Below are 24,942 nucleotides of genomic sequence, written 5' to 3' on the forward strand. Positions count from 1 at the left end.
ACTCAAAGTATCACTAACTTTGTGATACTCATAATTAGCTTCATCTTAGCATTATGCTAACATTACTGGCAGATAATGTTCAGAAGCCAGACTCTGAAACCAGAAGACCAAGTTTACAATCTCAGCTTCTCACTTACTAATGCAGAATGGACAGTTCTGTAGGCCCCTTGATTTTTTTTTCTTTCTTTGCAAACTAAGTTCAATAACATCACCTACCATACAGAGTTGTGGAGACTAGGTGAACTAAAATACATGAAGTACATGGAGTAACAGTAAAGCCTGGCATATAGTGAATGCTAACGAAGAATTATTTCTTATGCTTCTCTCACTGAATCTTCCCAACAGCCTTATGGTGGTAGTACTGCTATCTCCATTTTATAGAGAAGGAATTGAGACCCTATAATGTTCTTTTGTCCTAGTCCACAAAGCTGGTCATGATAGAGTCAGGCTCAAGTCTGTGTCTGCTAATTCTAAAGTCAGATTTTCAAATCTTTTCACAATAATTCCAATTAATAATATTCACAACTAATCCTTCAGAATAATGATAATTACAGTACATTGGTTTAGTTCATATGTCCAAATTCTTTCTTGTGTTCACACTATTAGCCATGCAGGGAACCCTAGCACTCTGGCTTGTAACTTGCTTTGATCAATGGAATATTGGTGAACCTGGTATAGGCAAAGGTATGACAAGCATTTGTTAGATTAAATTGACTTTCTTTTGCCATATACTAACACACACACACACACACACACCTGACTGTTATCCTATAAAAGTCATTCTAGTTATGAATATACCTCTTTCTTCACTCTGAAGACGTAGTTGGTTCAGCCTGAGGATGAAAGGATGAGGGAGGGCCAAAGCATTGTCATCCCAAGCAAATCAGGACAGGGCACTGAAAACCAGCTGACTCTCACAAGCTTGAGCAATACCAGAAATATATTCCAGTTCTCAGCTACCTGAGCTGGACAATGTTTATTGCTATGTTACTCCAATTTGTATGGGATTCATTTATATAGCAATACTATGGCAACAGATTACAGTTATGGTAAGTTACTTTTCAATCATCTTATTCTTAAGTCGTAAGTTCTGACACATGATTATGTACAGCTCACCAACATGTGCCAACATGTGTATGGGGGTTTCCACTGAGCAGCGATGAAGAAGAAAGCATATTATGTGCCATCCTCATCACGTTCAACCTCAAAGAATATTTCCTTATCTGGCATGTTCCTTAATCGAGATTCATCTCTTGTAATGAATTATTAAGTGAGCACAGCTTATGATAGCAACAACAGAAGAAGCATATTCACGGAAAAGAAGGTTTCTTTTTTTTTTTTTTTTTTTTTTTTTTTTAGAAGGCTTCTTATTACGGCAGTTCCAGAAGAGAAAGAATCTACAGCTTGGGCAAGAGCATCATTTTTACATAAAGGTGTTGCAATGGATACATGGCCTTGGAGAAGAGATAACCAGTAAAACTGATCTCTGTTTTACAGAGCTGGAAAATGATGGGATTATTTCCACATTCAACACCTGGTTAAGTACAATGGGAAGCATATTCTTATGAAGGTGTAAAATTAACCTTTCAATAAACTCTAAATGTTATCTTGAGCGTCTTTAGCTGAATTTTAAGTAGAGTAATTATGGAACTATGAACACTGCCAAACCTCATCAAAAATACTGGAAATGGAATGCATTTTCCCTTGAGACCTGCAACTCAGCTGACTCAATTTCCAAGTTTCTTTCAAGTCACTACTGATAAAGAAGCTCTTTTGAGTACATCTACTTTCCTTCATAGATATTTTTGTCAGTTTATCATATATCATCAATTTTACTGTAAATATTATAGAACTCCATAATTACAATTTTTGTGTAATCTACTAGACACATTTGAATCCTCTGTACTAATGAATTCAGTATGGGGGAAAACACCTTTTGTATTAATGTAGTTTTTTGGGCTTTTTTGTTTTGTTTTGAGCAGGCCTGGAACTCACTCTGGAAACCAGGCTAGCCTCAAACTTAAAGATCTACCTGCCTTTGCCTCTCAACTGCTGGAACTACAGGCAAGTCCCACTATGGCCAGATATTTAATGTAGTATTAAGTATCCTGAAAGACTATAGGCATTACATTTAATATTCTGAGGGGAGTCGTGTTCAGAGTAGTTTACAGTTTCAGTTTCCTCCTAAGGGTAGCTTGAGTTGCGGAGGTCTCTACTGTAAATATCTGTACATATTCATCTATTTATACATAGATGAATCTAAATAGATGTTAGATAGACATCAATCGATAGCTAGATAGATTGCAAATAACAGCAATTAATATTTAAAAAAAGGCCATGAATTTTAAAAAGAGCAAGAAGACATAGATGGAGAGAGGAAAGGGCAGGGAGAAATTATGTGATTATATTCTAAAAAGAAAAGAAAAAATAATTCAAGACTGTGAAACAAAACAAGCAAAAATCCAAATGCTGTAATTCCATTCAGTTTGTAAGCTCTAATACAGAAGACCAAGCAGTATTTTTGTGGTTGTTTCAAAAGAAAAGAAAGAAGTTCCAGCACACTGAAGACTGGCAGCACTCAAGAGACATCAGCAGTATAACTGTCATTGGCAGTGGGAACATGGCTTTGGAATTCAAACACCAAGCTACTGGGCTGGAAAGATGGCTCAGCAGTTAAGAGCACATACTGCTCTTGCAAAGGGTCCAAATTCCATTCCCAGAACCCATGGTTGACGGGTCACAATTGCCTGCAACACTAGCTCGAGGAGACCTAGCACCTCTGGCTTCTGTGATCTCATGTACCTATTCCCACACAGACACTTATTTCAAGATAACATAAATATTTTAAAAGAATATTAATATGTGGCAACTAACATATGTACTGTGGTCAACACATATGGAATGTCAGTCATACACACAAGCTTCATCTCAGCTCTATGCTATAGTTATTATCTTTATTTTCCAGACAAGAACTCAAAAGTGCAGGACTTCGGCTCTAGTTCATTTCTCCAGAGCTCTGTAAGCCCTGGGTTTGAATTCCTAACAACACACACAAATAAATAAGTAAATAGATAGATAGATAGATAGATAGATAGATAGATAGATAGATAGATAAATAGATAGATAGATAGCTAGATAAATAAATGAATAAATGAATAATAGGAGGAGGAGATATGGAGTTTTCTGTAGATCATTACTGGAATATGCTGAAGAAAGGAATGCCAACTGCTCAAGAACATCAAAGCCAGGAGATTGAAGCTATTATTTAGTCTCTCCGGCAACTACAGAGCTTCAATGGTGCTGTATGCAGAATGCCTGCAAAAGACCCCTGCTGGTTGGTGTGCCAGCAAAAGCAGCCCTTTCCTGGAGCCTCTAAGCCTCTAAGCATTACTTACATGCCTTCAAACACTTGAGTGGTGAATGATTGTTCCAAATCTCAAGAAAACTCTTCCCAAGCCAAAGATTTTTGTATATTTCAGAACTTTGCTATGCCCTGGTCCAATAGCCAACATTTTACAGAAATTAGTGATTTTCTACACAAGTACAAAAATAAAAAATGAAGGAGTAGAGTTTCAAAAGAAAAAAGGCCTGGCTAACTAGCTGAAGTACTTTAAGACAAATGAACACCTTACACCTAAATATAGCAAGAAACACATCTTCCATTAAGTAAGGTACTAATATCGCTATACAAAACAGCATGGAGAGTTTATTTTGGATATTTACATTTTAGGGGCTAAATAATTTTGTTAATTAAGAACTGAACAATATTTACTACTCCAAACATTTTTTATACTATAAAAATTGTTATGAATTTACAACCAAACAAAACCCTCAAAGGTTTTAAAGAAGTAAGTTGCTGGAATAACTGACTTATGCTAGCAGAGACAGGTTTGAAGCCAGCTTCCTTTGAGCCCTACATTTAGGCTCTTCCTGCCTCCATATGACATGCTTACAAAGCAGGTTGTCTTGATTTCAGGGCACAGTCAGTTCTATCACTTGAAGTATTTGGGTTAAGCCTGGAGGATTCGCATCCAGAGATTCTGGGAAAGGGATGTATTCCCATCTTAGATGACAGAATTACAACTATTACCTTTTTTGTATTTTCCAAACAGAATAAAGCTATCCATGATATCCTAACTCCTATCTAATTTAGAACTGGGATAGAACCTTAGCCATGATCTTGACTTTGGACCCTAAGACCTTGACCACAGTTTTTCATGAGATTTGGGTTGTATGGATAATAACCACACTGTCCCTACTTCTTGACACTTAGCCATAGTTTGGAGGCGAAAGGGGTGAGAAATTAAGTAAAGTCAAAAACATGCATTTGTCCACCACAAAAACAAACCCTAAAACTGTCATCAAATCTCAAAGTAGGCTTTGGGAAATCATCAGGATGATATTCTGAGAACATCGCCAGTAAAAATAAATTTTCATGAAGGTCCCACATCCTCCTGCATCTGCTCATGTTCTCTAAATGCCCATGCTCCTTTTCCATTGCTCGCTCAGCGGAGACCTGCTAACACAAGGCATTTCCTTGGGGATGCTTTAATGGTAAAGATACGAGAACATCCTTACCTCCTGATGTTTCGGGAACTGAAAATGTATAGTGTGAGGCTTGAAATTTGGGGCTGAAATCATTGTCAGGAGCAATCACCACAAGGATTGTCACAGTCACTGTGAAATTGAGCAGTAAATTAGTACTTTTTGTTTTACTCTACAAACAACTGAAACATGTCCCCAGTTGCAGGATTAGCAAGGACTCAAACTACAGCAGGAGTCTCTCTACCTCCAAATGATTGGTATTCCCACACTCTGTGTTCTCAGGAGATCAGGGGTGGTTTGAATGTGAAGTGTCTTTCACTGGCCCCTGTGTTTAAGAACTTGGTTCTCAGCTGATGGCACCCTTCGGAAGGCTGTGGAATCTTCAAGAAGATTTTCCTTGGAAGAAGAGAGGCTCCTCTTTTTGTTTCGTCTCTGCTACCTGACTGAAAATGCAGTGTAGCTGTCTGTATTCACTCTTACTGCCACACTTACAGTTCCATAGGAGTCTATATCCCTTCAAGCTGTGAGCCAATCTTCCCTTGTGTTCCTTCTTGTCAGTTATATGTGACAGCAACAGGAAACACTAGACAAAACCCAAATGAGTTCCATGGCTAGCCAAAACAGGTTAGCAAAAACAAAACAAAAAAGATAGTAGGTTTTATATTTTATGTAATATGGATATGTGTGTGGTATAATATGTATTGTGCGTAATTACATTTTCTACAAGACAGTCTCCCTCACAAATTTCTGTAGAATGATTCTTCCACTGGTTGGTTGGAGTAACTCTCCAATCAGTCTAAGATGTCTTACACTATGCTTTTAAAACACAGAAAGAGAAATGAAAAGTCTGAGAAATTCCATGTTTAATGCTTAGAGTCAACATAAATTCTGTGGCCTTAAACTAGCTTTCACTTCTAGGAGGTTCAGTTTCCACATCACCCAGTGAAGTCAGGGTCCATCTACTACATCACAGTATGAATATGAAATCAGGTGAGATTGCGGTCAAGAAAAATTTTCAAATCATAAAAGGTTAAGATAAAAAGAGTTATTACCAGCCAGCCAGATTGCTTAGTATCCCAAGCCTGGTGATTTGAGTTCAGTGCTCAAAACTCACATGGTGGAAGGGATGTGAGAACCTATGCCAGCAAATTGTCTTCTAACCTCCAAGTGTACACTATGGCATGCCCCCCATACATATAGTCATGTAATTAAGTGCAGTGAAAAAATTAAGGATTTGTTACAATTTTGCACATTGCCTGTAAAAGAAAAGGCTTTGTATTTTGGGCTAACAAGCTAATGCAGCCTATTAGAGAGTTGTTCAAAAGAAATATTTTAATAGTAACAGATGAGAGAAGCAACTTGAAAGCAGAAAGAAAATTTTAAGGTAAAATTAGAGCATCGCATACGAGACACTAATGGGGACATTGATATTACTTCCACAGTTTCACAGGAAAGAGACTGAGAAAAACAGAGCTAAATTCATGGTCTAATGTTACTAAGGTAACATTAAGGTAAAAGTTCATGCAGATACCAAAGCAAGAAGTATTGGCTGTTAATATCTTTGAGATACTGATGCGCCAAATACAAAGTCCTAAATTAAATAAAAATTAGAGGTTTTTATGGCAATACTTCTTGGGATTCCTGCTATGCTAGTGTTTATTTTGAATTTCCAGGCAAGCATTCTTCCCAGATTTGTTTGGTCATGTAATTCTCCTTTAGCAGATTATCTACAGCATTAAGGTTCAAAAGAATTCTGGTATATTGCCTGCTCTAAAATTCTGTGCACCATATGTCAAACAGTAAAATTTAATCTGAGATTTACATGACCTTTCTTTTGGAGACTCAATGGCATGCTTCACCTTCTCACATATGCTGCTACATGGTAACACTTTCAAGGATACTGTCTACAACTTTCATCCAGATCTCAACAGTATCCACAATCCCTAAGAAAATTCAAAGCATGCTGTTCTACAAAAACAAATGGTTTACTTTAGACCTGTATCTTCCTTTCAGTAAATCCACTTATATGTTGTAAGAGCAGGTGCCATTTACAGCTCTGCCATACTATGATTTTTTATTACATCCATAAAGACTCCAAATTGTGTGAATTAGCTGGCCTATAAAAACAGAGGGAACCAAATGTGCAATGTTGCAAGCATATTTTATGAGCAACTGCTGTGAATATATTGGCTTGTAGAGACCAGAGAAAATATGCTACTAAGAAAGATGTTTTATCTCTTCCAAGTTCAAGAAAGGTTCAAATCTGGTGAGATGGGCAAGTTATTTAGCTACAAGGAAAAAAATCCATCCTAAAAGGCCACTTTGGGCTATATGATAGATTTCTTCATGATGTTCTACCAATAGCTTCAAACTCCCTTCCCCACCCCACAAAACCAGGGACAAAACAACAACAACAAAAACAAACAAAAACAACTCAAGAATACTTCTAGGTGAGATGTCATGCTTTGGTTCCTGTCCCCAGCACAGCACTTCTCTAGATAGCTAGCTGTGTAAGTCTACTTAATTTTCTGATCACTAGAATAAACATACTTGAAAGAAGCAACTTAATTGAGAAAGTATTTTGACTCTTGGTCAAAGAGGGGAAGGTATGGCAGGAGGAAGTGCTGGATGTTTGCTCATGTCTCAGCATTGACTTTAGCAAGAGCCACTTCACAGAAGCTCCACAGCCTCCCAAAACAGTGTCACTATCTGAGAGTCGAGTGTTCAAACACAGTCTGGTGAGGAACATTTCACATTAAGTCAAAGCAACTCCACTAAAGTTCTTTTATCAGTAAGTCAAGCAGGATTGAGAGCATCCTAGGCCTATTGAGTACAGTTCAGGGTTAAGTTCATTTGGCTGCAAACACATAAATGTCTTCTATAATTCTGCATTATAGAAGAAATAATCTCAGAATCCATTCAACCCAGTGATCAAGGCAACCACCAGCAATGATTCAGAGTTCTTACAAGGAAAAGCAAAAAAACAAAAACACAACTGTCACTCTTTCCCAATTGTTCTCTACTGCCAGACCATGCCTTCTACTACAAACTTGAACTCTCTCCAGTAACTTTTTATTTATCAGCAATGGAAACACCTGCATGGCCACTTTAGCACCATAATTTCCAGAAATGAGAGACACTTGCTATTAATGACAGATGTAACCTGAAAATTCTAAGGATATTTCTTCTCAGAAAAATCTATAGAGCCAAAAAAAAAAAAAAAATGAAGTCCAGAACTGCTGATGTGTAGTTGTTAAACAAGTACCAACCCCAACTCCTTAGGAAACTTGATGTATGTTTTCATTTGCACAAGAGTAAGCAAAGAGAAATGGGAACTAGGCAGTTTGCTTAGCACACCAACTCCTAATCACTCTGCCTTGCATGCTTAGGACCTCCAGAGAATAGTAGGGCGCACTCAGCAAAACTACAACTATTAACCCTCCAAATGCCAAAAAAATGTATAAGCATGCAATCTTGGCAAGCATATTCTTCCATTTGATGAGCTGTAGAGCATGACAAGAGGCTCATTGTTTTCATTAATAAAAGCTTTAGGTCATGCAATCCCATTCCAGTAAAATGTTTTTTTTTTTATTTTAAACAACCAATTACATACATGCTTGGGCTACATCTTGCCTGATCTCAAGATCTTTCTAAGTCAGAGATGTTTGGTATTATCTAGCATAAAAAATCAAATACATCATATTCATATATATATATGTATATATATGATGATTCTTGAATATATATATTTGATTTAATTCTTGATTTTATATATATATTATATATATTCAAGAATCAAAATTGATACCTACACCCCCTGCTTTTTTCAATACCAAGATCTCTAGCCAGACCAGGATGAAAGAATTGTATGTTATTTAAGGTGCTGCTAAGGAATGTAGAGGCTTCCCAGTGACGGAAACTTCCACACCAGTCTATCCCATTATCCCAATGTGATGAATGTTTATAGCAAACTGAATAGCCATGAAAAGCTATAATAAATACCTGTATGAGACGGATGTAGGTCATCAAATACTGAAATCATCATTTCATAAATGCGTCCTGCTGCAACCACTTCTGGGTTTTCATAATCCAGCTCTTTGGTTACCTTATAGAAAACATTATTTCAGAAAAAATTCTTTCATCTGTTTTTGTGTACACACACAAAGACACACACACATACACACATGAACATGTGCTATGGATTGTGTATGGCAGTCAGAAGACAACTTGCAGGAGTCTACATCACAGATACAGGGGATGGAACTCAAATAACCAGGCAGGTGCCTTTACCCAATGAGCCACCTCACTGGCTCTGAAGCACAACTTTTAATGCACATGCTTTAAAATGTCAGTCTGGGCTCTTTTTGATCACTTCCTTCTGGTGGGGCGGCCTTGCCAGCCACAGAGAAAGAAGATGCAGGCAGTCCTGATGAGACTTGACAGGCTGGGGTCAGATGGTAGGGGAGGAGGACTCTTTCTGGGGACTTGGGGAGAGGAATAGGGGAAGAAGAGCGAGGGATGGTGGGACCTGGAGGAGATGAGGGAGGGGGTTACAATCTGAATATGAAGTGAATAAATTATTTTTAAAAAATAAGAATAAATTACAAAAAAAAGTCAGTCTGGAAAAGTCGAATGTACGGCCATTTTTATATCCTAGGAATGACTTCATGGAGTGCATGAGTCTGACAGAGGCTGATGTATATAAATGTGCTTCCTTTTGAAGGAAATATTCCACCATAGAAGAAAATACAGCGTGTGAATCGTGCTGCCATGGGCAAAGCATCCACATATTTTGAATGAATATTGTGTGAAAAGGTATGATAAAAGTGCAAGCTGTACTTGGGGCTGGAGAGATGGCTCAGTGGTTAAGGCCACTAGCTGATCTTCTAGAGATCCTGGTTTCAATTCCCAGCTCCCACATAGCAGTTCTCAACCATCCATAACTGAAGTCCCAGGTGTTTTGATTCCCTTTTCTGGTGTGCCGTGAACATTCACACAAAACACTCATATACATAAAATACAGCAAGAAATAAAGAATTTGCAAGCTACTCCTGTTATAAGAGACTACTTCAAAATAATTTTGAATACTAATTAGGATTCAGTTAGAGCTGTAAAGATTAGGGCTCTAACAGTCAGATGGACCCATAATCAGAAACTTTGAGAAAATCTAATGTAGTGTTAGCATGAATAGCAGTTTGGCAAAAATAAATGAATCAATACAGCACCAAGAATTCCAGGGTTCAGAAAGATTTTCTCTTTTTAAATGCAGCATATGACTCCTTCACATTCAGGGAATTACACTGAGTACCCTCTATGGAACAAGCACCACAGCAAATTTTAATTTGCAAATGATAAACACCTAGAAATATGTATAAATCTTCCAATCTAATGAGAGCAACAACAAAATAGACAGTTGTACATGTAAACTAAAATGACATGCAGCCTGCACTGTTATGCTGGAAGGAGATAACTCTCAGGGATATGTGGCATTTGATGCCTACAAGATAAACATGCAAACGCAGAAGTCAGTTAGAGGTGGAGGGTGGCTAGAAGCATTCACACAGCTACAGATCAAGCACAGACGAAGGCTCAAATCTTAGAATAGTGTTTACCAATCCTCCATCTTTTCTCAGACTTAATTTTAAAGATTATACTTGGTTTGCATTGCAAAACGAATATTGATCCAGTATGCACCTGGTGCTGTGCCCAAGTGTCCCAACCTCACACTCACACAATAACTTGCTTTGTAGCTGTAGACTTTGTCACAGAAATTTGGGTTTAGGATTGGAGAAAGAAAGGGTTCATCTGTGGGTTTCTCAGTCCTGCTAAGAGCAGGAATGCATAGGTTGAGAGTAGCTGGTGATATTGGGGGAGAGGGGAACCATGTAGTAAGGAACTATGGAAGCAATCACGGCTTGGCACTATGAAATAAGACATGGAAATTGTGGAAATTTCTTTTAAGGAAGACTCAACCTCCAGTCTTCATACTCTGCCAAGAGAAAGTTTGAGCCTCTAAAAGAGGAGCTGCCTTTAGTTAGCTACTTCTAGTGCCAGGAGAGCAAGCCATTGTCACACATGCTATCACATAGACTCGACTCTAAGGAAACCAGCATGTGTTCCTAGGTTCCTATTTCTCTAGCTAAATAGGAAGTGAATTGTTTTATGTTCACTATAAAAAGGAGAAAATGATGGCAGAAAGAAGATAGTTAAAGACTTGTTCAAATGTCTTCTGCCAAGACAACAGAGAAGCCAGAATTCCCCCATACTGTATCTAGACTCCTTCATTGGACCTTATTAGCATCATCCCAATTTGCCATGACATTACTGCGATTCCTTGGGAAAGCTCCCTGGATTGACAGCCACTGGGGCTTACCTGAATGAAATTTTCAGCATTTGGCACTTGCTCAAATAGTCGTCCAAACCCTACTGGGCCAGAGTCCAGAGCATAATGAATTGTGTCAGGAGGTTTGTCGAGGTCATGACATGAGAGCTTTGCAATTACTGTGTCTTTTGCAATCTTCTTGTTACCTGTGTACCTGTTTAATTGTTCAAAAAGAAAAATCACTTTAGATAGGCATTCTCTTACAATGCAACGCTTTCCCCTTAAATATCCACTAGCTTTAATAAGCCCTGTGCAGGTGCTCTGTTAATCCTAGGGCAGACAGGCCCTCCTAGGAGCATCATTTACCATTTCATAAGAGTATGATCTGGTATCGCTACTGTGTAAATAAGTGCAGAAGCTCCTCAGAAAATTAAAAATAGGGCTTCTATGAGACCCAGCTATGTTTCCTCTATATACCCAAAGATCTCTCTATCCTACCTCAGAGATACTTGCACATCCAGATTCATTGCTGCTCTTATCCCAATAGCTAGGAAATGAAAGCAGCCTTGATGTTCAGCAACTAATGAATAAATAATAAAATGTGGTACATTTATATGGCAAAATTGTATTCCATTGTAAATAAAAAACTATGTAAATTTCAGGAAAATAGATTGGTGTGAAATTATTATATTAAGTGATGTAGCCCAGTCTCAGAAAGACAAATATTCTCTCTTAGCTGAAGCTCCAGCTGCTCATTCTTATGTGGGAAAGTGGGTGTTGGTATAGGTCATGAATAGAGGCAGAGACATGAGAAGCAACAGATGGTCCTAAGGAAGGAGAGGGAAAATAGTAGAAACAGAAAAGGTGGGTTATCAGGAAGATGGCCAAGGGGTGGGAAAGGAGAAGGAAGAACAGAAATACAAACCTCTGAACCATGTATCAGAACACAAAAGTTCTGGAAGTCAGAATTTTTCATCACTTACTTAGCATCAGATCCTGACCCTACATGAGATATTTTGCATCGAAGCTTTGTGCATGCCATCAGATCATTTTTCTTCCACTTACAGGGGTTTGAATATGGAGGTCTGCTATTGCCCCACTGGGAGAGGCACACAACACATGATGCATGAGCCACGTTACATTTACAGACTTTTAACCATGTTAAAAGGCCGCCATAAATCAAGGACAAAAATCTGTGTTTGTGCTGTGTGTGCGGATGTGTGTGGGTTTGCATGTGCACGTGTGTGCATGCCCACACGTGTGCATGTATGGGAAGGCCGGAGGACAGTCTCGGGTGCTGTTCCTTAGGGACTGTCCACTATTTGGCTTGTTTGTTTTGTTATTGTTGTTTTCATTTTGTTTTGTTTTGAGACAGAGTTTCTGCATTGGTCTGGAACTCACGAAGTAAGCTAGGCTGCCTGGTCAGTGAGCCCCAGGGACCTGCCTGTCTCTACCTCCCCAGTGCTAAGAATCCAAAAGCTTGCTACCACACCGGGCTTTTTGGTTTGTATCATGAGTATTGAACTCAAGTCCTTGTGCTTACACAGCAAGCAATTCCCCATAAACAAAACCTTTAAACAAAAACCTATTCAGTGAGAAGGGTTTCTGGTGATAATAACAAATATATAATGAGAACCATTCTGAAACAGCAGCTGCTCAGCACTGTGCTAAAGCAGTCTCCAAAATTAACCCAATAATTCTTCACAATCATTCTTCAAAGACTTCTACTAGCATCCCATTTTACAAAGCAAAACGGAAGGGCCTCAGTAAATAATGACAGGAGCAGGGTCATTATAATATCAGATCTTGGAAACTCATCTTCAAGTCACAAGCAGGACCAGCAGGCCATCGGTGAGAAACATTTCTGAGTAACCAAGATTCAACTGGATGATCAAGCACATGTCAGAGTGATCCAATAAATACACAGTCCTTCCTTCTCCTGCCCACTCTGAGTTCTTGCTCCTGCCAACTGCCTGCTCACCTAATCAGATATCGGTCACAGAAAGGAGGGTTGTCATTAATGCCACGAATGTAGGTAGTCACTGGGATTGCTGCACATCTCTCGTCACCATCGCATGCCTTAATAGAGAAGGACAGAGCACTTGCAAACCCAGTTTTGTCCACATCGAGACGGGTAGTCGTAACCACAGTCCCTTTCTCTGTAATAAAACAGCACATCAGACTGGACCAGATTGTAATTTTTAAAACTATTTCATTACATGTGCAGTGACAGAAAAGAGGAAGTATAAATTCTGCCCTATTCTCTAGAATTAAGGAGCTGATTCAAAGTGAATGGATACTGTTAAATCATTTATCAATGGAATGTGCTATTAATCATATTATATTAATGATTGGAAGACAAAACTGTTCTGGCTGTGGAGAATAGGAAAGACCCTCGAGAAGAGATCCTTATTCTAGGACTTGAAGGTTATATAACAGAAGGGAATGTCAGCAAATGGGAGATGATTCCCTACAGAGAGAACCACAGATGAAAACACTGCTAGAACATAACTTGTTCTTCACGGTCATCCATCACTTGAGTCCAGCAGGTAATTACTGAATGTCATCTATGGAGCTACTATACTCAGTATGATGACATAAAATTGCCATAATTATGGAATTTATATTCTGAGCTTGGATACAACCTTCAACATGTTTAGGAAAAAAAACATTCAAGTGGTATGTTATTATGGAAATGAGTGATAAATATAATGTCATTTTTTACAGATAATAATGTCTTATGGTCAGGTGCTTAGAAAATGCAAGGGAGCAGTCTCAAGGCAGACAGCCTACTTGCTGGCTCAGAGTAGGAGGCAAAGAAAGAAAGAATCGGGGTGGCATAGGGATCCTGGGGAAGGTGGTGGTAGTTGAGAACAAGGCATGGGCCAGAGAAACAGGACCTCAGTGGAGCCAAATTTCAACTATAAACAGCAAACTGAGAGACTTTTTGAGGAGAGAAAAGATGACCCACTTTGACAATTCAAAAAACACTAGTGGCTCTGTGGAGATAGTTAGCATCTAATGGTAAAAGAGGCAGCCCTACTAAGAGATCAGTACAGAATCTGAGATCAGAATGTGAGTGAAATCAAGTTATTTGGGAGGCAATCCAGGGCAATGGGACATGGGGAAGAAAGGCAGGAAGAAAACACTCCCCATAAAAGTTCATCATCAAGCCAGTTACCACTGTTGGCAACAAGAGCCTCATGTCACTGAGGAATTCTGTGAGTCAGTGCAGATCATATTAAAAAATGTTCTATAGCAGGGAAAATACCTGGGGGATTTCTATACCAAGCAGACTTTTTCCAAATCAAGGCTGGGCTTCGTTGGAGAGAGAAGGGAATAAAGTTGTCAGATCCCAAGTGATCCTTCAAAGTAAGAAGTATAGAATAGGTACTGACAGTTGGAATCAACCTATTACTCTGAGCAGATACACGTAGGTCAATGACAGTATCCGCTTCAATGGCTAACCTGTGCTAAAGATAACCCAGTACTGTTCTTGACTCAGCAACTCCAGCTTTAAACACTTCGTAATTTGTGCCCTTCCCCTAGACTCCATGATTGCATGAGGAATAAAAGCTTAACTCTACCGAGTCCAATCAGGTACTCTCTCACAAACACTTGGCCCTACAGTAGAATAGCATTGAGTTGGGTCTAAGAATATGTACTAAAAAGGCATATACACTGTAGGGTTCATAACGTCCATAACAGTCATGAAGAGTATTAGCAGAAGAATAAGCAGGATGCTGACCCTGTAGCATTACTCAGCAGACATTTCTGAAGTGTTGGAGAGATGTTTTCTGATGGTGTTTTAGCCTGTTTACCTCCCCTCCAAAACTGAGTGTTTTGGTTGTGGGGGTAGATAGGAATACAACTGCTTAGGAGAGGACAGTGTTCAACCTACCTTTGTCTACTGCAAAATAATCATCTGCTGTATCTAGCCCAAAGATTAGCTCTCCCAGGTTATCTTCATCAGCTGCCTGGCACATTGCAATCATCTTCCCAACTGGAATTTCTTCATCCAGTGTGATGTTGACGTCGTGGTGCAGAGTAGAGTTTGTGGAGGTAACACGAAAGACCCCATTTTCAATACTGAATAAGCTTGTTTTAAGAGAAAAGGTTATCAGTGTGGCACTCACTTGCTGCCTTTTCTATACCTGTGGTGGTAAAGGCGTAGCAGACTGGATAGTGAGATGACAGGATGGAAATCACGTTCATGACAGAAGTATCTAAACAGACACTGACTTAGCTACAGTTTACACAAAATCCTAAGGCTTACCATGGGTTATTCGTTCTTCCCTAAGGGTACTTCTCAGGGAAGTGAGGACCATGCTCGTCTTTAGTTTATAGATATGAAAAGTGAGAACTGAGGAAATTAAATAACTTTCAGAAGTAAATATCAAGATGATTGAGAGAAGGTTAGCCCATACTCCTCCTTTGTTCTAGAACCTGTGCACATGACTGCTGTGTTCTTCACCTTCTGGGAAGAGTTAACTTGACAGAGCTGCTGACCCTCAGGGTGTTTCTCTAAACTCCTGTTACAACACTGACTATAGTCTCCCTTAAGAGAAAAAAGAGCTAAGGCAGCAACTCAGATACTAAGGATCTACTGCATGAATAACACCTTATTTTATTGCAATTTCAACACATTTTTGTATTTAAAACTATTTTTGCCTTCAATTTTAAATAAGCCTCTTCTTTTGACTCTTTTATCATATGTGGTTGTTTTTCCAATGCTTGCTTATTTTCATTCTCAGCTAAAAAGAAGAAAAAAGATGGAAGGAAAGACTATCTTTTCAAGGTCAAATCAAATAATATGTTGTGTTTTCTTACCTGCAGGCAAGAGTAGGGTCCTTATTGTTGACATTGATGAGGAAAATCTTCAGATTTCCAGTAGCAAACAATCCTCCAGGATCAACCACTCTAATAACCAGTGAAAAACTAAAGGCACAGCCACAAAAAAAAAAAAGACAGCAAAGATTTCATAATAAATAGTAGATATCCATAGAAGCAGAATCTATCAGACTTAACTGACCAGCTGCAGCTATTGATTTCTCTGGTTAAGATGTCAGTCTGACCAGTTATTTTAGCAGTTGGAAATGGCTAACACTTTCTAAAGAAACAAATGATTCAAATCACCTGACAGAAGAGGCAGTAATGTTTAAAAAGTTTGCCAAATGCAGGCTTTGGCAAAACACATACTAAAATTGGAACAGAACAGATTAGCATGGACCCTGCATATGATGACATACAAATTCCTGAAGTGTTTAATTTTTTTTAAAGTTTGTTAAACCCTGTATGTAGGTGTGGGATTGGGGAGCTATGGAAATTTCTTAGCATTTTGTAGCAACAGATTGCTAATAGCTGTGGGTCTGTACCATTTAAAGAGTAATTTCTTTTATTAAAAACCAATAGGTACTAAGACTCATAACCAAACCCTCGGCAGAGTGCAGGGAATCATGTGAAAGTAGGGAAGTTAGTATGATATGGAAAGGATAGGAGCTCTACAAGGACCAAATATATCTGGGCACAGGGTCTTTTCTGAGACTGACACTCAACCAAGGACCATCTATGGATATAACCTAGAACTTCTGCTCGGATGTGGCCTGTGGTAGCTCAGTAACCAAGTAGTTTTCCAAAGTAAGGGGAACAAGGACTATTTCTAAAAGGATCTCAAGGGCAGGCTGTTTGACCCCCCCCCCCAGGGGAGGAGCAGTCTGTTAGGCCACAGAGGAGGACTTTGCAGCCAGCCCTGAAGATACCTGATAAAACAGGGTCAGATGAAAGGGGAGGAGGTCCTCCCCTATCAGGGGACTTGGAAAGGGGCAGGGAGGAGACCAGGGAGGGAGTGTGGGGTTGGGGAGGGAATGAGGGAGCGGGATACAGCTGGGACACAGAGTTAACAAAATGTAACTAAAAAGAAAAATAAAATAAAAAAAAATAAATAAAGAGCGATCGACAGTTTAAAAAAAAAAAAAACCAATAGGTGCCAAGGACAAAGTGTTAGAAGCTACCCCAGCGTGGTAGAACACACTTGCCATGCTGCCATCCAGGTGGCTGAGGCAGGGGGATAGAGATTTCAAGGCAATAGCTTTAGAAGACTTAAGAATACAATTAAAAAACAGAAGAAGCCTTCAAAACATCAGGATAGTAACACAATTAATGAGTTGTTATTTCACAGAAATGGGGGGGGTGAGGAAAATAAAACTTTCTTATTCAGTAACAACTGCTTTCATCCCTAGACTGTGGTCCCCTTGTTATCATCTAACTTCTAGCATGCCCAGTGCTGTTCAGGTTTGATCCCAACAAACTCCAGCTTGTTGAGAGAGTTACTTTCCTCTTCTGAAAACACACACACACACACACACACATTATATTTTAACTTGAAATATACATGTAATTGAAACCAAAAGGCCATTTTCTTCTCTCTATAGCACTGTATAACCACTTTTCAATTTATTGCATAACTTCTATTTTAAAAATTTGGTGAAGTATGAAAAATATTGACAAAAACCAAAAAGCCAATCTGCCTTAAAAAATAAAGACATTTTAAGAAAATAATTCTAACCAAACACGGCACATGCCCTTAATTCTAGCACTTGAGAGGCAGAGGCAAGTTGAACTCTGTGAGTGTAAATCCAGCAGGTCTACATACTGACTTCCAGGCTAACCAAGACTACAAGAGGAGACCTGAATCAAAATAATATAATCCTGAGAAGTCTGAACTACAAGAACAGAACTATAGTATGAGCAATACTCACAGCACTATAACTCAAACTCAGATTTAGTTTTGCTGTGGCTGGATGATGAAAGGAAGTGAGTGTGAAGCTACAATGATCTTTCCTAACATCCTCATCAGAATCCAGGCATGTCATTCCATAACCCTACTCCTCCTCTCAAGAAAAGGACTTTGAATTTTTAATATTAAAAACCAACAACTGAAAAAATTAACTAGGCATTAGCGAGATGTCTCTACAGGTAAATTGATTGCCTCTGCCTGAATTTGATCCCTAGAACTCAAAGAAGATGGGAGGAGAGCACTAACATCATAATATTGGTCTCAGACCTCCACGGCCATGTGTGCCCTGTCATACAGCATGCCCATACACAAAACAAAGGTTGCTAAAGAGAAAGAAAATTGATTCAAAACCAGCTTTTAATCCACATTTTTCCTTACTTCACTAAAGGTCAACTCAGCAATCCAAGCAGCTTTTCAGGAAGGAAGGAAGGAAGGAAGGAAGGAAGGAAGGAAGGAAGGAAGGAAGGAAGGAAGGAAGGAAGGAAGGAAGGAAGGAAGGGATGAGCACTAGCAATGAGAATAGATGGCCATTTTGTCCAAGCAGCCATTAATACTCATTCTGCAAGCAGAGCTTCAGTTTTCTACTCTTGGTTTCTCTGGTTTCAGAGATATTAAGGGAAAAAAAGAAAGTTTTCATTTTTACATAGCCAGAAAAAGTTCTGTTTCCAAACTTTAGTTATTTTGTATGTGCTAACTAATCTTAAGATTCATAAATGCCTAGGGTGTTTTTGTTTTGGTCTAGGACAGTCTGGTGTAATCTAGGCTTGCCTTGAACTCCTTATGCACTCAGTGTTGCTCTTGAAATGTTGATCTTCCTGTCTTCCCCCCTGGTGCTGAGATTGTGGGTGCAGACCAGCACCCCTGGTTGACGCAGTGCTGAGGACCCCGAGACCTCATGTACGCTACACAGTCTACCAACTGAGCTACATCCCCAGCGCCGAGACTTAAGATTATCTTGATGATGTGTTTGTGGACTCGGAATCTCCTTCAGTGGGACCTGATCCATGAAACGTGTGGGCAGCTACTCTCTGCTGTGCCTTTGCTATCCAGGATGCTGCTCAGGATGTTTTCCATTCTCATCTTTCTTTGTAGGAAAAAATCACTTATGAAAGGCAGGAGAAATTTTATTAGAATGCCTTCTGAGTCCACTTTTCCTATGAAGCACTTTGATGCAAAATATAAAACTGAAAGGGGGTAGCCATTAAATCATTATAGAAATAAAAAATGCTAACTTCAGCCAGTGGTAACCTGCTTACCTGATGCAGAGGGAATAAGAAAATGACAGAGCACTAACTTTTCAAGGATGCTGATTATTACGTTAGAAAGCAATTCTATATTACAGGTACCTGGAGAGGTGACCTGCCCACTTCCATGGCAGGGTTCAAATAAAACTAGGAAAATAATCTTCAGGCTTCACATGCAGAGAAGGCCCCCACAGACACCCAAAGCATCAAAGATACAGTTACAAATGAATGCTAATCTCATTTTTAAGGCAGTACCAAGAGCAACTTCATGTGAGGGCATATTAAGATCAGAAGAGGAGAAAGTTTTTCAAAAGTGGAGCTACAAGCCAAAGGACCCATATCTCCAGAGAAAACCCAGCACAGCTTTACCTTCTCATGCCCCTCTCAAAATCCAAAGCTGTTGCTGTGGAAATGGTCCCACTGCTATCAATGGTGAAGCTGGAGCTTTCCGGGGAAATGAAGTACTGTTTGTTGGATAAAAAAGAGAAAACAAAATATTGCAGAGACACAACTGATTCCCTGGTTCTTCAACTCCTAAATGCCAACTCTAAAATCTCTGTGTACTCTGGGTGGCTCATCAACCATGGGTCCCCAGTTTATAGATGCTCAGAAGATATGGGCAGCTGGTTGTTGTTGATGATGATGATGATGAAGCTGTATTGTAGTTAACTGACTTCAGATCAGACAACATGCTCTTAAATGCTAAAAAGAAAAAACCAAACTTTCCTGATGTCTACATTGCCTAAGTGTTTCTTATAGTACCCCTCTCAAAGCTAAAAGTGAAGAAAAAAAGAGTTCCATCAGGAAACTATGTCAAGTGTTTAATGAAGACCGAGATAATCTGCATGGGGAGTGAGCATAGGTTTGCAGATCTGGGGCGAACCCAAGGAGCTAAGAAATCCTTAGCATCTGCTCATTTGATTTTGTCTGTAAAAGTACAATGTTTTATCAAATCTTTCCATGCCTTTCTAACTTTTGACCTCATCTACCTTTCACCTGTTTTGTTAAGTGCTTCAAAATCAAGGGCATCCTAGGTCATGGGTGCTGATGTTCTCCCATTTCACAAACAGGAAATCCAAGGCTTGGAAAATTCCAGTGGCTTGACCTTGACCTAAATCCCTAAGACAAGCTCCTGCTCAATGGAGCAGATGAGGCAGGGTTACTAATATAGGTGAGCAACAACTTATAGAAAAAGCCAGGAGCACAAAAGAAAAACCTGCAAGAGCCTCAATATGAGGGATTAATTATACCAAGTGCTACTGACTTAATCATCATGCATACCCAGGGATAATTTAATAGAGAAAATTAAACCCAGAAGGACTGAAAAGTAGACTAAAAATCATTTGGAGAAGTTAGTGACCTTTACATTGATTGATTTTCTGATGAATCACCATATTCTGACTAATTTCAATTCATGCCTTCCATGCCTTCCTGTCTAAATAAGATGGAGCTGATTGTTGCTACCTCTGTAGAGCGATGCAGAATATTAGCATGCAGGAATGGCAGGCAAACTCATCACATACTTACTTTTAGGACAAACATAGAAATAATGATGCCAGATTAATAAGGCAGTGACAGAAGATGGCTGGAAACTGAATGATCTAAGAGGCCCACCATCACTGTCTGCCTATATCCAAATACACATGATTTTTTGAGACACTCGCATTTCTGTTGGTAGCTACTCAAAATCTGCAATTTCAAATTTAAGTGTTACATGGTTATCAACACTTTTTCTTAAAAAAATATATACATTAGAAAGTTGTGTCTTATATGGTTGATTTCCCATAAAATAAAGTACTCTTCAAAAGAAGATCTTTCTGGGAAGACTGGAAATGGTGGTTGCTAAGCAGCAAAAGAAATCACTAGGAAGGCCATCTGAATGAAGAATGCCTTGAACAGGAGAGCAGTCTGAGGGATGGGAAATTAATTCTCTGGGGCGAGGCAAATCATACTCAATGTCCTGGGTCTTTTCTTTACCGGGATTTAGTCTGTAATGGCCGTAAATTTATGGAGAATTATTTGACCATAAAAGTAACACCAGCTTCCCGCCCCCTTCTCAGATTACAAGGCATGAGAACATGTTCCAGGGCCCAGGGGATGCAGAGGAGGGGAGTGAGCCTACAGTCTACCTGAAAGAACTTAACCCACTTTATTCCCTTCTTTAAATGACTTTTTCATGACTATTTGTTCTCAAGGCAGCTTGGGAAGTAGGAACGTCTGACCTAAAGTTCAGGAAGAATTAGAAGTCCAAAGCAGGCTACAGGAGCTATGGTTGGATCTTCCCACACCTTGAGTATCAGTCATTTAATAATAACTGGGTAAGTAGATAGAACACAGGCAGTAAGAAGGGGAAGAAGCAAAAAATAATGAAGAAAAAAGTTAACTGTTTTGGGAATAAAAGGGCAAGGTAGGGCTGGAAAAATGCCTCAGAGGTTAACAGCCCTGACTGCTCTTCCAGAGGTCCTGAATTCAATCCCAGCAACCACATGGTGGCTCATAACCATCTATAATGAGATCTAGTGCCCTCTTCTGGCCTGCAGGCACACATGCAGGCAGAATACTGTATAAATAATAAATACATTAATTAATTAATAAAATCTAATAAAAAAGGAAAAGGCAAGATAAAGGAGTGCTTGTGGAGGATAACTAACATTACTTTTTCCTTTTTGAATTTATTTTTTAATTTATTACAATTCATTCACTTTATATACCAGCTGTAGACCCCTTTCTCATCCCCTTCCAATCTCGCCCTCCTTCTTGTGTCCTCCCATGTTCCTTTCCCCAGTCCACTGATAGGGGAGGTCCTCCTCCCCTTCCATCTGACCCTAGTCTACCAGATGTTAATCAGTTAGAGGTCCTGCAGAACTTCCAAACATTATAGACTATTGCCATTGTTCTCTACTGCCATGAAGAACTTAATGGAAAGACTTTATTACTAAAGACACTACACGCTTTAGTCACAGGACATAGAGAAATCAAGATGGTACCTATCCAGAAGCTGCATCCCTACTGGCTGGCTTTTGTAATGATGGAAGGTGCTATTCAGGTGTCTGGGAGGGAAAAGAACTTGGCCATTCTCTTTGTGTAAGTAGGGTAAAATCTCAAAATAGTTTTGATTTTCATTTCCTTTATTACCAAGGATATTGAACATTTAAGTGTTCCTCAGCCATTTCAGCTTACTATTTCGGGAGTTCCCTGCTTAGATCTATACCCCATTTTTAAATTCGATTATTTGTTTTCTTGAAGTCTAGTTTTTTAGTTCTTTATTTGTTTTGGATACTATTCCTCTATCAGATATGTAGCTGATAAAAGTATTTTCATATCCTGTAGGCTGCTGCTTTGTCTGAATGAGTGTCCTGTATCACACAGAAGTTTTTCAGTTTCATGTTGGTTTTAGTGCCTGTGTTAATGGTGTTTTGTTTAAAAAGTCTTCTCTTGTACCAATGAGTTCAAGGCTATTCCCCCACCATCTCTTTGAAATTGCATATATCTGGTCTTATGTTGAGGTCTTTGTTCTATTGGAAGTTGAGTTTTGTGCAGGGTGATAAATATGGCTTTATTTGCATTCTCCTACACGCAGCCATCAAGTTTGGCCAGCATCATTTGTTAAAGATGCTGCCTTCTTTTCTAGTGTGTATATCTGGCTTCTTTATAAAAAACAAATGTCCATAGATGGGTAGATATTCGATTCCATTAATCAGCATGTCTGTTTTGGTGCCAGTATCATGCTGTGTTTATCACTATAGCTCAGGAGCACAACTTGAAACCAAGTATGGTGATACCTCCAGCAGATTTTTGTTGTTGGTTGGTTGGGTTGGGTTGGTATTTTTGTGGGTTTTTTTTTAGGGGGGATTAGTTATTCAGGAGGTTTTAACTATCTTGCGGGGGGGGGGTGCGTGTGTTTCCAGATTAACCTGAAAATTGTTTTTTCAAGGCTTGTGAAGAATTGTGTCGAAATTTTTATGGGGATTACATTGAATCTATAGATTGCTTTTGGTAAGATGTCTATTTTTACTATGTTAATCCTACTGATCCATGATCATGGAAGATATTTCTATCTCTGATATCTTCTTCAATTTTTCCTTTAAAAATTTGAAGTTTTTATCATACATTTCACTTACTTGTTTAGAGTTACCCCAAAATATTTTATGTCTTTGAAGATTATTGTAAAAGTGTCATTTCCCTGATTTCTTCCTCAGTTTGTTTGCCAAATTGAATATAAAAAGGCTACTGGTTTTTGTGACTTATTTTTGTATCCAGCTACTGTGCTGAAAGTGTTTATCAACTCTAGGAGTTTTCTGCTAGAATTTTAGGGTCATTTATGTATATTATCATATCATCTGCAAATAGAGAACTTTGACTTCTTTCCTTTCTACTTGTACCCCATGATCTCCTTCAGTGGTCTTATGGCTCTAGCTAAGACTTCAAGTACGATAAGAATAGGTCTGAAGAGAGTGGACAGTCTTGTTTTGTTCCTGATTTTAGTGGATTTGCTTTTGAGTTTCTGTCCATTAAGTTGATTATGAGCTTGCTGTAAACTGCCTTTATTATGATTATGTAAGTCCCTTTCTCCCTAATCACTCCAGGACTTTTATTATGAAGGGTCATTCCTACATCTAATGAGATGATCGAGTTTTCTTTTTTTTTCTTTCAGTTTGTTCATATGATGGATGGCACTTATCAATTTACATATGTTGAACCATTCCTTATCTGTGGGATGAATCCTACTTAATCATGGAGGTTGATTTTTTTATGTGCTTTTATATTCAGTTTCCAAGTATTTTATTGAGTAATTTTGCATTTATATTCATAAGTGAAATTGCTCTGTAATTCTTTGTCTTGGTTGAGTCTTTATGTGGTTTATTTATCGGGGCATTATGTTGTTGTGTCCTCATAAAAATAATTGAGCAATGTTTCTACTGTTTCTATTTTGTGGAATAGTTTGAAGAATATTGGAGTTAACTCTTCTTTGATATTCTGCTAGAATTCTGCACTAAAACCATCCCTAGAATTTTTTTTTTTTACAAGACTTTTAATAACTGCTTCTATTTCACCAGGGGTTATAAGTCTACTTAAATTGCTTATCTATTTGGTCTTGATTTAATTTTGTTAGGTGATTTATATTAAGAAAGTTTTCCAATTCTTTGAATTTTCCAATTTTGGGGAGTACAGGTTTTAAGGTATGTCCTTATGGATTTCCTTGGCATCTGTTGTTATGTCCCCTTTTCATCTATAATTTTGTTAATTTGGACCTTCTTTCCTCACCTTTCAGTTAATTTGGCTAAAGGCTTGTCACTTATTAATTTTCTCAAAGAATGAACTTTTTGTTTCATTGATTCTCTGTATTGTTTTGTTGTTATTGTTTTCTTTTCTGTCTTGCTGATTTCAGCCCTGAGTTTGATTATTTCTTGATTCCTTTGGGGCATTTTTTTCTGTTGTTCTAGAGCATTCATGTGTGCCACTGATCTAATGTGCGATTTTTCCAAGGTTTTGTTTTTTATTTTTGTTACTATTTTTGGGTTTGTGTTGCTTTTCTTCCTTCCTTCCTTGCTTGCTTTCTTCCTTTCATTCTTTCTTTCTTTCTTTCTTTCTTTCTTTCTTTCTTTCTTTCTTTCTTTCTTCCTTCCTTCCTTCCTTCCTTTCTTCCTTCTTTCTTTCTTCTCTCTCTTTCTTTCTTTGTTTACCGGACAGGGTTTCTCTGTAACTCTGACTGTCCTGGAACCCACTCTGTAGACCAGGCTGGCCTTGATCTCAGAGATCAAACTGCCTAACTCTCTGAAGTTCTGGGATATACTGTCACTACCTGGCTCCAAGTATTTAATGTAGGCTCTTAGGGCTATGAACTTGCCAACTAGAATCATCTTTGATGTGTCCCATAAGTTTGGGTATGTTGTGTTTTCATTTCTGTTTAATTCCTAAAAGTCTAATTTGTTCATTTCTGTCTTCACCAATTTTTTTATTCAGTAGAAAGTTATTCAGTTTCCATGAGTTTGTAAGATTTGTGTTGTTTCTGTTATTGTTGATATTCAACTTTA

General features: G+C 38.6%; 1 protein-coding gene and 1 pseudogene across 1 annotated transcript in view; one reads left to right on the top strand and one right to left on the bottom strand.

Annotated features, from left to right (window-relative positions):
* The window catches only part of LOC129670520 (cadherin-related family member 3-like), a 68,439-nt gene that overhangs the window by 10,401 nt on the left and 33,096 nt on the right, over nt 1–24,942 (bottom strand). Inside the window, exons 4-10 of the mRNA XM_055599029.1 lie at nt 19,277–19,371; nt 15,698–15,805; nt 14,769–14,965; nt 12,849–13,026; nt 10,919–11,081; nt 8,548–8,650; nt 4,579–4,677 (exon numbers count right to left, since the gene is read on the bottom strand). Coding sequence (XP_055455004.1) covers nt 4,579–4,677; nt 8,548–8,650; nt 10,919–11,081; nt 12,849–13,026; nt 14,769–14,965; nt 15,698–15,805; nt 19,277–19,371 — 943 coding nt within the window. The remainder of the gene's footprint in view (nt 1–4,578; nt 4,678–8,547; nt 8,651–10,918; nt 11,082–12,848; nt 13,027–14,768; nt 14,966–15,697; nt 15,806–19,276; nt 19,372–24,942) is intronic.
* Nucleotides 16,048–16,142, top strand: LOC129670624 (U6 spliceosomal RNA; annotated as a pseudogene).

The sequence above is a fragment of the Psammomys obesus genome, unplaced genomic scaffold (assembly GCF_907164565.1).
Source record: "Psammomys obesus unplaced genomic scaffold, mPsaObe1.curated_primary_1811, whole genome shotgun sequence".
Lineage (NCBI taxonomy): Eukaryota > Metazoa > Chordata > Mammalia > Rodentia > Muridae > Psammomys > Psammomys obesus.